Here is a 17,215-nt window from a genome sequence, read left to right as displayed (position 1 = left end):
AGTTTCACTGGTGTTCTACTGGTGTTTTACTAGTGTTTTACTGTTGTTTTGAGTTATACTGCTTTATGTTTTACTGGTGTTTTATAAAAACACAGTATTTTTTAAAAAATTTCTGTGTGACAATATTTTTGTAAAAGTTAACCAAAATTCCAGTATTTTTGTAAGTTACCCAAGTCCAACCATATTTGGTCTTTTGTAGAAAATAATGATACAAAAATAAAAGTGTCATTTGTGTAAAATATGATTGTAATAATGTTTGAAATTAATTAAAAATATTTGCAATTACTTTCCCTTCCTTGTGGTATTTTTGATATTATATTTGTAAACGCTTATATTTTTGCCAAGTTCCCCCATCGCAACTTCGGGTTGGTGGTTAACAGAAGTACAAAACCCTAGCAAGCTCTTAAACCCCCCAATTCATCGTCTTGGTTGGATGCAGAAACTGTAATTGCATCCTCAACAATCTATCTCAGTTTTTGTATCCTGAAAACCCTAGAGATGGTGTGGTTTCAGTGTGAGGATTGTGGAGACAACCTTAAGAAACCTAAATTACCCAGTCATTTCAGGGTTTGCTGTGCTACCAAGGTAATTTTCCTTTGTTTTATTCTGTATTTTCATCGCAATATGTTTGAATTCTCTTGAAATTTATGAATTTGAGAATACATTCTTCGATCGTTATGCCAAGAGCTTGTACCTTTTTTTCTCTCAAAAAGTTTTTATTGTATTTTCTATATATTAACTGACTTGATTGCTATTGTGGTTCTGATAAATCGGCAGTTATCTTGTATTGATTGCGGAAAGGTATTCGGGCAGGAAAGTGTTCTAGGCCATACGCAATGCATGACAGAGATGGTAAGTGACAATTTAGATAGTAGTATACATTGGTTTGTTCTTGTAATGCAAAAGTCTTCAATGTTCAAAGATTGTAGTTTGTCTAGTCCAATTGATTTTAGAGATCTTATTCTCATTTGACTGACTTTATATGTCTTTCTTGTATTTATAGTGCTGTTGTTATTATTCATTTCCTCTCTTATAAGATTGGTTGCTAAGCTTTAGCTAATCCTACCATGCTGGATACCGCCCGTTTTTGCTTTCCATTTCAGGAAAAGTATGGCCCTAAGGGACAAGGACAAGGGAAAGGCACGAACGGATCAGCTGCCAAGCCAAACAAGGATGGAAAACAGCAACCAGATTTTGATATAAGTGTTGGCTTGTCTGAACGGCCTCCATGGTTTTGTAGGTATGTTGTTATGTTTAGATTGGTTTGTTGTAGTCTTTGTTTGTATTGTAGGCCCTTAAGTTTATTATGTGCGAACAAATGTTTTATGATGTAGGATTGCAACGTGAGAGGTTGGGAGTAGAATTCAAACTGTATAAATATTGTGATATTGGTTTATACAATTTCTATAAAAAGCAAAATGAAGATCGTCCTATTTGTAGTCATCTGATCATTTATTCTTTTTTGTGTTTGATAACTGGTATGTGACTGCTCTTCTTGGTCTTGTATTTACGCATTTGCAGTCTTTGCAATACCAATGCAACTAGTAAGCAGACGTTGCTTCTCCATGCAGAAGGAAAGAAGCACAAAGCAAGAGCCCGGGCTTTCCATGCTGCACAGCAGAAACTGAACAAGACAGAAGAATCTGCTCCAGAAACAAAGCCACCGTTGGAAAACCCTCAAAACGGTGAGTTGCTTGACAAGAAAGATGTGGAAGAGCCCCAAGTGCAGGATATCAATGTTGAAGCAACTAATGGAAGTTTACCATCAAATAAGAAGAGAAAATCTAATAAAACTGATGATGATAATTTGAAGAAAAAAACCAAGGACGATGTGGTTGCTCTAGGCAATGGAGAAGTGATTCAATGTGGAAATACAGAAGCAGGGAAAACAGGGAGTGATGTTAAGCAAAAATCTTTCCCTGCTAGTGAAGAAACCTTGAACAAGATCAAGTGGAAGAAAATAATATCATCAGCTTTAAAATCTGTATGTACTCTAATTCCTGCATCTCTTCTCTGTTTCACTTTATTTTTATTTGGAGTGTGATCTTTTTTCCAATGCATATATTTGAAAACAATGACAAATTACTATGAAAGAAAAATGAAAGGGGAATAAAAGAAGAAAGGAAAAGAAGCGCAAATTCACACATAATTATATAATATAAATATATCAAGGCTTATGAAGAAGACTTTCACTTTGCATACTAGTCTTAGACTGAGTCACTGAGCAAAGTATAAGTTTTCACATTTTGTGTGATATTACTTCTTTTAGTTACATTATTCATGCACTTTCTCTATGATATATTAATTGTATATTGGTGGGTGCTAGAGTCCTGATGGGGTTATAAAAATGAAGAAATTGAGAAAAACAGTTCTCAAGGCTCTTCAAGAATCTGGCATAACAGTAGATGAAGATCAATTCAAAAATACGATTGAGCACAAGGTTTGCCCATTTCTTTCTGCGATGCTTGTATTTTCTCTGGCATCCTTATGAACTTTGTTAATTATCTTGTTGCTTGTTCCAGATCAATTCGAGCTCAAGATTTACTGTTGAAAACAAGCATGTCCGGCTGGTAGCAAAAGATTAAAAGTACAGTCTCATTGAAATAGAAGGAATCCATCCCTAATATTCTTTCTTCAGTACCATTCCATTTGCCTTCTCCAATGGGTTATTTGTAACTTAGTTTTACCATCCACAGAGGTTGAATTTCAGGTCCTGGGTAGAATTTATGTCAATTGTCTCTCCCATGGAAGAAAATTTTGATTTTTCCTTTCCGAGAAAGTAACTGTTACTAGTATTATAATTATTGTTATTATGAACAAGCCATTGTTATTGTCATATTCGATGATTCATGTTAAAATGAGTTGTGAGTTTTGCGTATATTCTGAACTGTCGGATTTTGTGGTCATAGACTCCAAGGCAAGCTGTTATACGTGCACAATCCAAGTCTGTTAAAGCATTTGCAATTCAGGAGGGCTTGATTTTCCACTAAAGAATTTAGTATCATGATAGAACATAATGATGATGGCGATGACTCTTGTATTTATTTACGTGCACAATCCAAGATGGGTTATGTTTACAATTAGGAAATTGAGTTTCACTACAAAATTTACACGATGAATGATATCTGTAATGCTTTTACTTAGAGAAACAATCTAATTTAAAAAGTTTATTCACCAAATAAAAGGTGAAGCAATTCTAATTCATTCATTTTTATTTGTAGTTCGGCCAGGAACTTAGACAATGGCAAAAACTTTACTGTAATCTTATTTGAATAACACATAAAAATTGTAACATTAACAGAGATTTTCTCTTATATATATATGAGTCAATGACAATCATATAAAGTAAGAAAAAGAGAGGGTAAACCAAACAAGAGTACTCATAATCGAAGCTGTCGGTATACACATGTGACAAATCTCAATTTTTGGTAACTATTTTGGTGTCTTTACAAATTTTTCCATTATCTATTTCCTTCTCCTGGCATGAACTCATTGTCTAAATTGTCTCCTCCAATGTGACTTTGCTTTCTTGATGTTTGCAAAGGCGTTGGGAGCAAAATAGGATTGGACTGATAATTTGCTAGAATAGCTGCATAACTACAATAGTCAACATGATAACAGAGCAAGCTAGTGCCTGCAATCATGTTAGATCACTATATCAGTTTGTCACTTTCAAGGCTGGGAAAATCAACAGAAAAGGGAAGCCAAAAGTAATATACTACTGTGCATAAGAAAAACTTGAATGTGTATTAGCTGAGAACAACTTACAGCAATGGCAGAGGCTGCTAGTCCAGCTCGCTCTCGGGGATCCTTGCGGTAGTGATTGCCGAAATACAGGAATGTGCCATAGTACCACATGAGTGGGCACAAAAAGCCAAAAAGAAAACTGCCATGAAATAAGTTAGAGCTAGAAAAGGTGAAAACATGATCTGGAAAGGGAAACGGAGAGATTAGAGAAACTCACGAAAACCATCCAACTCCACAGCCAAAGCAAGGGAGGGGTTTATCGTATAGCCCGCTCTGTAAGTCCTCTATGTCTCTGATCAGAGAATATTTGCCCTTGTCCCAATCTGCAGCATCTGTTACTGCTTGCCCTACCATCACCATAATTACCTCTCACATGTCTGGATTAACACTCGATAAAGAAAGACCAAGTTCATATTTAAACCTTGTTTATTGATTGAAGATATGTGTTTGCATGTTGATTGGTTTTAGAGAAAGTTTAAATAACTAGAACTAGATTGGATTTAAAGTAACTTTTATTCGTACTTGTTCAAACAATTGAAGAAACATAACTACTAGGAACAAATTTTCCAAGCACACAAAACTGATCAGTTGTACATAAGTAGTTTTAGTCCAAATAGGAACAATACCTTTAAACATTGAATAATATCGAGATGAGGGTCGTAAGCGATCAAGATGCTTATCAGACCCCGATCTCACCAACTCAACCCCATTCCTCAGTCCTTCTGCCTCCTTAACATTTGGATCTGCAACACCAATAAAGCTCGTTTAAGAATTAAGAGTTGGTAAGTAATACACCTAACATATGCATAAAATACTCTGCCAACTTCTTAAGCATAATACTTGCTCCAAAGTTGTAAGTTTCTTATTCTTATTCACAAGAAAGAGTACCCTTAAACCCAGCTAGGGGTTTAACTTAAACTTATACACAATCACCACACCAAGGTAGTCTGAAGTGACAATCATGAATTCTAATTTAAAAAATACATAACTATATTCTTATAAATAACAATAAACACAAGCTCAATCTCTTGAGCTACATTTAAGTGGATGCACAATTATATTTATAGCAAGAAACCCAGAAATGAAGAAAAGCTTTTACTTTGATCCATCTGTTTTTGGAGGAGATGTATCAGGCAGGTTCAATGTCTTCACTTCTATTTTACTCCTCTTAGTACCCCTGAATCAAGAAAATTGAATTAGTATGTCATATCTACTCATTCTTGAAAATCTTTTGGTTTATAAATCGCCCAAATTTCACATGTTTTATGTGGATTGTTGAGATTAAATAAATAGAAACAATTGGATTAATTTCTTTTCACAAAAGAGTGGCTATGTACACATATATTATTAACATAACAAACCAAAAAGAAAACAAAAGAACAGGCATATGCTTAATTTTATCTAGCAACAAAGACAATCTTCAGTTCATCAGGACTCTAAGTACTCCTGCCCAAATAAAAAAAAAATTGAGTAGCAAACTTCAAAGGATTCTTCTCACTGTTTCAATTTTAAAGTCATTCCGTTACCAAATTACCCAAGAAAATTCAAAGGAAAATTAATCCACTGGATGTGTGTAAGACCCAGCGAATTCCATCTAAATTCATTAACACAAAATTGAAAAGAAAAACTCAAGGGTCTGCCGGGAAAACGAAAATTTATTCGAAGAACATGTTTATTAAACTAATTTCTCAGAAAAAAAAAAATAAACTTTCTGAAAAAGAAAAATCAATGGAAAAAAAAAAAAAAGAGAGAGAGAGAGAAGAACTTGCCTGTGATTTGCAGAATTCTGAGGATTTCAGTAGATGTCTTTACAGATCAGAATCGAAAAGTGGAGTCTTTGTAATCGGAGGGGTGTTTTACATGGTAAGCAAAGGCTCAGCTTCGGCAATAAACAATCGAAAGCTCCAAAAAATTGACTCTTTCGTTATTTCTTTTCTTGTCTTAAATATGAAATTAAATAATCAAGAAAATACATTAAATACTTTTCAACAGCTTCTTTTTTATTTATATATATTTTTTATTCCATTTGTAATATTTTAATCTACTAAAGCTTGTTCTTTTTTTCGCCAGCTGATTAAGCTATCTGCATGTTGATTGGCTGGTTTAATGAAAAGACAACTATGCCCTTCCTTTGACTTTATTACTATGCATAGTCTTGGTTTCCTATTGGATGATGTGTTGATTACGGTTGACAGCTAATTATTCCTCGTTTCCCTTTTATTATTCTTATATTTTCCCAATCATTTTCCTTTTGAAAGGATATTTTTTCCAATCATTTGCTAGTTAAATTTCATTTATTTTTTTACGTCAAAATTTTAAAAAAAAGTTTTTATTTTTTGGAAAATTTGCGGCAAAAGTCCCAAAAAGTTCAGTTTAATACAGATAAGTCCCCAACCTCCAAAAATAGCGGCAGTAGTCCTCAAGCTGATATTTTTTATTTGTCCATTGGTCTCCAAGTTAACAAATCCGTTAAACCCATTTTAAATGCCACGTGTCGAAATATTATTGGTGGGTGTTATTATTTTAATTTAAAAAATAAAAATAAATAAATAAATAAATAATTTTTTAAAAAAATTCTTTTTTTCTTTTTCTTTTTCTTTTTTTGTTCTTTTTCTTTTCTTCTTCTTCTTCGTTTTCTGCTTCGTTTTCTTCTTCGTCTGCTTCGTCAACCTTGTGAACAAGGTTCTTCGGTTTCTTCGTCTTCTCACTGTCAGAAACCCACCAACCCCCAACCCTTTCTCTTCTTCTTCTTCTTCCTCCTCCTTTCTCCTTTCGCCTTTGTTCTTTTTCGTCGATGGCAGCCACCAACACCAACTTTCCGTCAACCACAAACCTAGAACCCAGCTAAATACAAAACCTTGTCGAAGGTATAGAGCTTTTTCTGTCCACTTGCACACACACAAACACGGACACAGAATGACTCTTAGCTTAGGAACTCAAATATAATGGGCGTTTTGGCTGCCACCACCGATACCCGTAAGAAATTTGGGCATTAACGAAAGAAAGAAACAGAGAGACGAGAGAGAGGACCATCAACGAGGAAACCTGTGATTGTTTTCATCTGGGTTCATGATAGTGAAGGAAGCCGGTCAAACCGTGCAAAAATGAGAGAGAGAAAGACGAGCACCTGTGATTGTTTCCATCTGGGTATTTTGGGTTATCGTACTAGAGGGGTGAGGGTCACTGAAGACAGTAAACAGAGAGAGGGAGAGAGGTCTCTGGCAGCTGAGGAGGTTTTGGTTAGAGATTTAGGGTTTTTTTTTTTAAGGTCTCTGGCAGACGAAGAAGATGAAGAAGAAGAAAGAAAAAAAAAAAAAAAAATCATTTTTAAATAATATATTTATTTATTTATTTATTTTTATTTTTTAAAATTAAAATAATAATTTGGACCAATAATATTTCGACACGTGATAATTTTAAAAAAGTAAACAGCTTAGTTAAAATTAGGACTAACGGACAAATAAAAAACATGAGTTTGAGGACTATTGCCGCTATTTTTCGAGGTTGGGGACTTATCTGTATCAAACTGAACTTTTTGAGGACTTTTGCCGCAAATTTCCCTTTTTTTTTTTTTTTATTTCCATAGACTAGGTATTTATTACATTTATTTCACAAATTAGGTTTTCTTTTTATTTATAGCATAAATTACTAACAAAAAATAGTAAACAACAATAAATTAAATATATATATTTTTTTAAATTAATCAATGAAAATCTAACAACAAATATAACTGCATTAAGCGAGTGGTTTCTTCCATTAGACAAAAAGGGATTTTTCATAAATTAAAGTTTATTTTTATATGACAAAGACAAATAATGTAAAAGAATATGAAATTAAAAAATTAATAAAGTTTAAAATAAGGAAACTAAATAAAATATCATAAATAAAATTAATAAAATTTTGGGGCTTTTTTATTTTTACACTTTAAAATAGTTTTTTTTTTTCTTGTATTTTTACGAAATTCTATTATAAACCTCTGTTGCAACTAGCACTGCAACTTAAATTGTAATAAAAAATCGTATAGAAACCCCTATTGCAACAAAAATAAATAACACATAATAACTCAAAAATCAATTATAATTAAAAAAAAATAAATAGGAAATCAGTTTCTATGGTGGAGTCCCAGCCTCGGGGCCTTCTCAACTTAATTTTCTCTTCTAGAGCCATGACTCCAGATTACGGAGCCAAGGCCCAAATTTCGGAGCTATGGTTTCGACGGACTAGTTTTTCTAATTTTTTTCTTTTTTGTTCTATTCTTGCACCTAGCTTGAATATCACTGTGAGCACTTAAGTGATAATCTACGGAGCCAATGACGGCTGAAGTCAATCTTTTTATCCATCTTAACTAAGGGAAGCAGCAGGTTGTGTTGATGGATTACACAGTTGGTGGAGCTATTTTTGTTCTATTATTTTATAGAATATAATATTTAAATTAAATAGTTAAGTGTGATAAATTATTAATTTTATTAAATTGTAACATGCATTATGAAATTATAAATGTGTTGATAATGATCATAAAAAAAAGAGTTGTAAATTTTTGAGAAATGATGATCATAAATTGTGTAACTTTTCTCTTTACATTATTACTCTTAAATTAGTAAAACATGTTACTAATTGTTTGTAAATGTGAATGAATGATAACTATTGAAAATGTAGCTGTTGGGGACTTTATTTATTCATTTATAAAGTGTATAAATGGTTCAAAATTAAGTGGGAGTAGTTTGGAACACTTTAAAAAAGAATTGACCAAAGCTGCAAAAAATGGTAGCTAGTAACTAGTTACTATTTTTTTAGCATACAATTAGATGTGTTAAACTCCTTCAAATCACCCAATTAATATCAAAAATACCAAATTTATGGTTGTTAACATTCAAGGGCTTTACAGTGGTCATTTATGCTCATATGGGAGTAAAAACTCTATAAATAGAGGTCATATTGTTCACTTGTGATATTCTTGGTTAAAATTACTTTTGTTGTGGTTAGAACCTTATTAGGATATGCCCATCCTTAAATATTGGGTTGAGCATATTAGGCTTAATAATTCCTCAAGATCTTCCTTAATTGCATGTTTACTTAAAGGGAATGGGAATGAATGGTATAGTATTGATTCTCATAAAATTGTTTACTAAATTTTGGAAAGGGAGAAAGTAATAGGACCCACATAAATTAAAGAGAAAACAAAGAGAAAGGTTCTCCCCATTTTAAAGGGAATACTTTTTTCTTTCCTAACTTAATTTATTTTAATTTTAATTTTATTAATTAAAAATGAAAAGGACAACCCTTTAAAAATCTATAAACGAAAAATAATTACATTATCTAATAATGGCAATTTTGTCAAATTAAAGCATTCTGATTACCTTTCCTAGTTATGTAAACAAAATAATATGATTCTGATTTTCTTTCCAGACAGTTTAGTAAACAGCATAATAAAATATTGTTTCCAATTATTTTCTATTTTAAACCGATATATTTCTCCCATTGATTATTCTAATTTCAATTACAGTTTAGTAAACGCGCCATAAATGTCTATGTGAGGAAGAAAATGTGTAACACCCTAACTAATTAGCTAGGTACGCCATGTGTTACTATTCTAATATCGATAATCAGGGTCTGATAAGCCAAGTGAATTTAAATAATATAACTGATAAATTAAAACAAACTTGTAATAATTTAAACTTTAAAACAAAATAATATTTACATGATCGGGATCCCGTAAAATCTTTTCTCAAAATATTACAAGTTGTTTACACCAAAAGCTGACCTCAACGGTAAAATCATACTTTACACAAAAGTCTTCCAACGACCTATTGTTGGAAATTATTTTACCATCATCTTAGATCTACTCACAAGTATGTTGATTAACACCCTAAATATGAACTTCTAAAACGATTATGAAATAAACACATATTAAGTATTAGAAACCTTACATTGGGTGTAGCGGAATAATATGACTCCTTCCGTTCATATCTCTAACCCTTGTATCCTTTCTGTCGCAGAGTATTATCAAGATTTGAACCTGGATCTCTTTCTCTCCTTCTTTAGTGCTAAAACTCCTTCTTGCTGAAAGTCTTTCTTCACGATCTTCCTCACTATGGTTGAGGTATCACTTGCTGTGTGTGGGCACTACTCTAATCACTAAGTATTTCGAAATCTTAAGGAAGAAGAGAGAGAGAGAGTGGGCGGCTAGGGTTTAGAGAGAGAAGGCTCAGGTTTTTCTCTGAAAAAAAGTGTTATTTTGCTGAAGCCTTATCTATTTATAGCATTCCACTAGGGTTAGGTTTGAATTATTTGGTATTAAAATAATGAAAATATCAGATGATAAATGTTATAAAAGTGGCCGGCCCTAGGCAATATGGAATTGGGCCTCACTTTTTGCAATTTTCCAGTTTTATCATATCTGCATCTCATTTTCTCAAAAACGCCAATTTTCTAATTCAACCATTTAAATGCCAATTCTAACTATTTAATAACTATAAATAATTATTAAATAATATTGTCATTTATCATATTTATTAATTGAATACAAAGTATCATAATTAACAAATATGCCCCTAAAACTCTTTCTTTACAATTTCGCCCTTACTTAGTGAAAAATTCACAAATAGACATAGTCTAATTTGAGAATTATAATTGATTAATCAAAACCAATTATATGAGTCTTACAAGCAATATTATCTCAACTAGTGGGGGGACCATGGGTCTATATAACCGAGCTTCCAATAAGCAGATCAAGAATTTATAACCTAAATTCACTGACTTATTATTCTTCGTTGAATCCACGCATAGAACTTAGTACTGCACTCTCAGTATATAGAATGCTCTATATGTTCCACCATATAGACACATCATTAGTTATCCATTGTTATAATCCTAATTTGATCAATGATCCTCTATATGAATGATCTACACTGTAAAGGGATTAGATTACCATTACACCCTACACTGTATTTTATCCTTAAAACACTTAACCCCGTATAAATGATATTTCAGCTTATGTGAAATGAGTACTCCACCATTTATTTTCGTTTGGTCAAGCTCGAAGGAGATCATCCTTTACTTACTATTCGCCAGATAAAAGCTATAAATTCCATGTTTATGTTAGCGCTCCCACTCAATTGCACTATCGTGTTCCCAAAATGTACGTATCACCCTGACCTAAAAGTAGGCTTAACTAATAAATCAAAGAACATGAATAGCCTCTCGAGATTGAGCCTAATCATAACAGGATTAAGATCATTTGATCTAGGATCAACTAGGCGATATTGACTTGAATAGATATTACGGTAAGTTTAATAAATCTAAGTCAAAGTTCAATATCGGTCCCTTCCGATGCATACTCCATGCATCCAACCTGAGCTTTACTTTAACCAATGTTCTGGAAAGAACATAGCATTTCTCCAAATGCAAGTAAACTCTTGTAGATTATCATATCAGTAAAACCCTGTGTCTGATAAATCTAGGAAACTTTATTCACATAGTCATGTTTACTTTCCAAAGTGTTGACAACACAATAAATAGGATCAAGTATGTGAAAAGGGTTTCAGATGAATTTATAAATCAAATAGACAAGCAATTGATAAGGTGAACCAAAACATACACAAATGAATGAAAAATACTTCTGTTTCTTTATTAATGTTGAATAAAATAGATTACATTGAAATGGAGTTTTATTTAGGGCATAAAACCCAACACCTATACCACAGGTCACATAAGTCGGAACATGTACATCGTCCATGCAAGCCCTCCAACTCATGGTGGACTAGAAGCGACCTTACCCTTGTCTGCATCACAGAAAGCACCCATGAGCCAAGGCTCAGTAAGAAAAGCAACAAAGACATCCACAATATAATCACATAACATAATATCACATATAATACACCAATGCGTTAATAATCGTGCCATTGCACTAATACAACACGCTATCATGTTATTAATGATACAACATCTTAAGTCTATTTTATATAGACACCACGTGTTACGCTTATGCGTCTATTTTACTATGAGGCCTTACTTATGGTTTATCGTGGTTGGATTACCGAGTGTAACCTTATCAAGGTTTATCACGATTCTCGTAACCGAGTGTAACTTTTTTTATGCTTTATTTACAATTTTACTGACGGAAGTATTTATTTATAAAAATATGTTTATAAAGTTTATTTAAAATTACAAAATACACTTTGTTCTATAAAAAGTAAAAAAATAACTGAAAAATATCGAGAAATCAAACTCACGACAACTATAAAATCAATTATAAAATAAATAAAAACAACTAGAAAAATAATACTATAACAACTATAATACAATTATAAATAAACTATAAAATAACCAAAAAATAGTTTTTTAATAAAAAGTATTCTGTAAATAAAAAAATTCAAAGCGTAAATATATATATTTTTTATTTTGACGTAGTTTTGTAATTTTTTCATAGATTTAGTTTATTATGCTGTAAAATTTTCTTAATAAAATAATAACATCTTATTAGGAAAAAAAAATTAATTCATAATTCCCCTATTTTTAAGATGCAATTTTCGTCAAAAATACAAATGATAACTTGAAATATAAACGACAATGAACATTTTTTTTAGGTGATATAATCGTTAATAAAACTTACTATACAAGTCATAGTTAGCTTCCAAACTTCAAATTCTCTTGGAGTTTGTAATTTGCACATATTGATTTACCTTTTACAGTAATTACTCAACTAGGCAGCCAGAAGGGAGGGATCATTGATGAAGTTTAAGATATATTAGAGTTGAATAACCAACTAACATGGTGAGTTACTAGATAAATATTAGACAATATTATTTCACATGAATTAAATTTAAAAATATTGAGTGGTGTATAAAAATATGAACTACTCATTATAATTGATTTTAAAATAGAACCTCATATGTATGGCCTTGCGTTAAGCCATCAGACCTCTTAATCTGTTTAAAGAAGTACTTGCTCTAAAGCCTCTATATATTAGTAATGTTCTGTTGGAAATTATTTTACCAGGATCTTAGATCTACTCACAAGTATGTTGATTAACACCCTAAATATGAGCTTCTAAAACGATTATGAAATAAACACATATAAAGTATTAGAAACCTTACATTGGGTGCAGCGGAATAATATGACTCCTTCCGTTCAGATATCTAACCCTTGTATCCTTTCTGTCGCAGAGTATTATCAAGATCTGAACTTGGATCTCTTTCTCTGATTCTTTAATGCTGAAATTCCTTCTTGTTGAATGTCTTTCTTCACGGTCTTCCTCACTATGATTGAGGTATCACTTGCTGTGTGTGGGCACTACTCTAACACTAAGTATTTCGAAATCTTTAGGAAGAAGAGAGAGAGGGAGTTGTCGGCCAAAGATAGGGAGAGAGAGAGGCTCAGTTTTTTCTGAATGAAAAAGTAAAAAATTTAAGTGTAAATTTTCTGAAGCCTTCACTATCTATTTATAGCATTCCACTAGGGTTAGGTTTGAATTATTTGGCATTAAAATAATGAAAATATCAGATGAAAAACCCTATAAAAGTAGCCGGCCCTATACAATATGGATTTGGGCCTCATTTTTTGTAATTTTGCAGTTTTATCACTTATGCATCTCATTTTCTCAAAAATGCCAATTTTCTAATTCAACCATTTAAATGCCAAGTCTAATTATTTAATAACTATAAATAATTATTAAATAATGTTGTCATTTATCATATTTATTAATTGAACCATACAAAGTATCATAATTAACAAATATTCCCCTAAAACTCTTTCTTTACAATTTCGCCCTTACTTAGTGAAAAATTCACAAATAGACATAGTCTAAATTGAGAATTATAATTGATTAATCAAAACCAATTATATGAGTCTTACAAGCAATATTATCTCAACTAGTGGGGGAACTATGGGTCTAATAACCAAGCTTCCAATAAGCAGATCAAGAATTTATAACCTAAATTCACTGACTTATTAATTCTTCGTTGAATCCACGCATAGAACTTAGAATTGCACTCTCAGTATATAGAATGCTCTATATGTTCCACCATATAGACACATCATTAGTTATCCATTGTTATAATCCTAATTTGATCAATGATCCTCTATATGAATGATCTACACTGTAAAGGGATTAGATTACCGTTACACCCTACAATGTATTTTATCCTTAAAACACTTAACCCCGTATAAATGATATTTCAGCTTATGTGAAATGAGTACTCCACCATTTATTTTCGTTTGGTCAAGCTCGAAGGAGATCATCCTTTACTTACTATTCGCCAGATAGAAGCTATAGATTTCATGTTTATGTTAGCGCTCCCACTCAATTGCACTACCGTGTTCCCAAAATGTACGTATCACCCTGACCTAAAAGTAGGCTTAACTAACAAATCAAAGAACACGAATAGCCTCTTGAGATTGAGCCTAATCATAACAGGATTAAGATCATTTGATCTAGGATCAACTAGGCGATATTGACTTGAATAGATATTACGGTAAGTTTAATAAATCTAAGTCAAAGTTCAATATCGGTCCCTTCCGATGCATACTCCATTCATCCAACCTGAGCTTTACTTTAACCAATGCTCTGGAAAGAACATAGCATTTCTCCAAATGCAAGTAGGGCTGAACATTTTGAGTGGGTTCAACCCGGACCCGGCCAACCCGCCCGGACCCGACCCAATCAACCCGCAATCTTTTTTTTAAAAAAAATATTCGGGCGGGTTGGGTTCAACCCGGTGCCTTTCGGGTGGGTTCGCGGGTTGAGTTTTTGGGGACACCGGGTTTCGGGTTGAACCCGAACCCGCCCGCCAACCCGCATGTAAATACATTATATATATATTTTTATTTTTTTTATTACATATTAATATATTATATATTAGTTTTTCAACTTCACCACTTGACAGAGAGAGACGGCAGAGCACCAAACCAGACTCACCGCCCCATATATAGCTCTCTATATATTAATTACCATATACAATGATTTGATGGATCAAGATTCAAGAGTCCATCAATACAATTAAAAACAAATTAACCCTCAAAATATAGATCTGAATTACTGTTCTGTAATCATCAGTCAAACTCTCAAAATCAACATACACAGACTTATACAATTAATTAAAAACCTGAAAAATCATATCATAAAAAAAGATGATGAAGAAAAGAAGATTAATAAAATTAATGCTTGGGCCGTGATCTTTGATATCTATATCTTCATGATCATGATGATGATGGGCTAGAAGAACTCTTCAAAGTATTATTGTTGAGCAACCCATTAAGATTATTATTGATGTGGCATTCGAACAAGGCCTTAGTGGTCATCTCTCTCTCAAACCTCCAAATATAATTGAGACTCACAAGCAATTCAGTTATGGTGGCTTCAGTTTTCTCCTTTTTTTTTTCAGTTTCAAATTCGAGTTTCTGTTAATTTGCTGGGTTTTTGTTTGAAAATTTCCAGGTTGGTTGTTTTCTGGATGATATAAAAAATGTTTCCCCCAGAAAGGAACAAAAATGCAATTGTTTGGAACCAATGATGGAAGTAATAATAGTTTAGACGAGATATATAGATTTAAAGTTCTTTAACCCAATGGAACAACCATTGGATTAAATTTGAGAGACTCTGGTTCTAACATGGTGTTAATGACTTTTGAGGTCAGATAATTGAGTAAATTTATCTTTGAATAAAAAATTATTTTTTTAAAGAGTTGACCGGGTCAACCCGCCAACCCGGTAAACCTGGCCAACTAAAACCCGCCAACCCGTAACCCGCCAACCCACCAACCCGCCAACCCGTACTCTATCCGGGTCCGGGTTCGGTTTCATTTTTTTGAACCCGAAACCCGTGAACCCGAAACCCGCGAACCCGAAACCCGGTAAACCCGCCCGATGTTCAGCCCTAAATGCAAGTAAACTCTGTTGTAGATTATCATATCAGTAAAACCCTTTGTCTGATAAATCTAGGAAACTTTATTCACATAGTCATGTTTACTTTCCAATATGTTGACAACACAATAAACAAGATCAAGTATGTGAAAAGGGTTTCAGATGAATTCATACATTATGTACATACAGGGCCGGCCCTGAAAATATATGAGCCCAAGACAAATTAAATTTTGGGGCCCTAAAAAATATATATAAAAAAATTTAAAAGAAGAGTATTATGTGATTTGAACCCATGACCTTAGATATTATGTCATCCACCTCAACCAACTAAACTATAAATATTTATTGTTTATAATACACTTAAATTTTACTAAAATAAAAGCCTAATAATATTTTTTATTTTTTTATTTTAGGCCCCTGAAAAGTGTGGGCCCTAAGCACGGGCCTAGCCCGCCTTTGCTTAGGGCCGGCCCTGTGTACATATAATTATGAAATAAATCATGTGAACCATACAACATTAAATGTTATTTCTGATCTATATTAATAAGTAAATCTAATTATATTGAAATGAGTTTTATTTAGGGCATAAAACCCAACATATTCGACCATGAGAAATAGCAAAAACGCCAAGTAGTGAACCACCACTTGACATTTTGTTAGTTGTATGGAAGGAATTCCAAGGTAACTATCCAAATCATTAGAGGCAAGTGGACACGCGTATCCGTTCTCACCGAGCATAACATGTTTAGATTTCCATTGTATGGATTCGGGACATTCTTTGCAAAGAATCCCTTACTCGGGTGCTAAGAGCAGTTCTAGTGGAAGGAATTTAGGAGTTGTTCACTAATAAAGTGGATCTTAATTTAACTTTTTAGCTAAAATAAAAAATCTTATAATATAGTCAAAAGTAACAACGGTACTTTATTTTATTTGTTATTTGTTATTTATTTAAATTGTGGTCGAATACTTTTAATTAAATATAGTATTTAAAAAATTTAAACAATCATTAAATGTGGTCTTACATTGAATATGCCCTAAATTTGGACTTGTAAAGTTCAAGTGTTATGTACATGGAGTATGGATGCCCAATTGATTTGTGGTTGGACACCAATCCTCTTTTTCACGTGTCAAAAAATACGAGCAAGTAGAAGGTTTTTTAACTGCAAAGCAATGCTGAAATGGAAGGTAAAATATGAAGTAATAGTTTAATAATCATTTTTAGGATACGTAGATGGGTTGGACTTGGAGAGACTTGAGTAGGTGGTTTAGACTTTGATCAAATCACTATTCGTAGTCATACAGTGAGTCTTGTACATATCTTATTTCTTTTTTTTATCTAAATATAACTTGCTACATTTCTCATTTTCTATTAGCCATTTTGGAAGTTTTGTGCCATCATCTTATACAATTGATTATATACATGCAGGCCTAGCTACTAACCAAAATTGTTTATTTCCATCATTAGTCTGACTTTTTCTTTTTTGGACATTGGGGGATTTTAAATTCAGACAGATAGCGCCTATATATGACCACACTTTTACTGACTTGCCTCAAGTGCTCTCTCAATGTTATTCTTTTTATATTTAATTTTTCATTGATTTTCCATTGA

The 17,215-nt window shown here is 32.6% G+C and overlaps 2 protein-coding genes across 3 annotated transcripts; one reads left to right on the top strand and one right to left on the bottom strand.

Annotated features, from left to right (window-relative positions):
• Positions 1–320: 320 nt before the first annotated feature.
• Positions 321–2,878, top strand: LOC115705490 (UBP1-associated proteins 1C). The gene is made up of 6 exons (XM_030632828.2): positions 321–585; positions 778–852; positions 1,104–1,240; positions 1,522–1,984; positions 2,327–2,440; positions 2,523–2,878. Exons 1-6 carry the CDS (start codon positions 499–501, stop codon positions 2,583–2,585), a joined length of 939 nt encoding a protein of 312 aa, XP_030488688.1. The 5' UTR covers positions 321–498; the 3' UTR covers positions 2,586–2,878.
• A 408-nt stretch (positions 2,879–3,286) lies between these two features.
• On the bottom strand, positions 3,287–5,724 carry LOC115705491 (uncharacterized). Of its 2 annotated transcripts, none has more exons than XM_030632829.2 (6): positions 5,517–5,724; positions 4,847–4,924; positions 4,374–4,490; positions 3,965–4,094; positions 3,769–3,886; positions 3,287–3,634 (listed from the first exon to the last, which is right to left on the bottom strand). In XM_030632829.2, the coding sequence occupies exons 2-6, from the start codon at positions 4,854–4,856 to the stop codon at positions 3,581–3,583; spliced, it is 429 nt and encodes a 142-aa protein (XP_030488689.2). In that variant the 5' UTR covers positions 4,857–4,924; positions 5,517–5,724; the 3' UTR covers positions 3,287–3,580. The 2 variants fall into 2 exon arrangements, with proteins under 2 accessions (XP_030488689.2, XP_030488690.2); XM_030632830.2 differs by having other exon boundaries at positions 3,965–4,085; positions 5,517–5,699.
• Positions 5,725–17,215: the final 11,491 nt, after the last annotated feature.

Source organism: Cannabis sativa, chromosome 1, assembly GCF_029168945.1.
Source record: "Cannabis sativa cultivar Pink pepper isolate KNU-18-1 chromosome 1, ASM2916894v1, whole genome shotgun sequence".
NCBI lineage: Eukaryota > Viridiplantae > Streptophyta > Magnoliopsida > Rosales > Cannabaceae > Cannabis > Cannabis sativa.
This window is presented reverse-complemented; position numbering and strand designations above follow the sequence as displayed.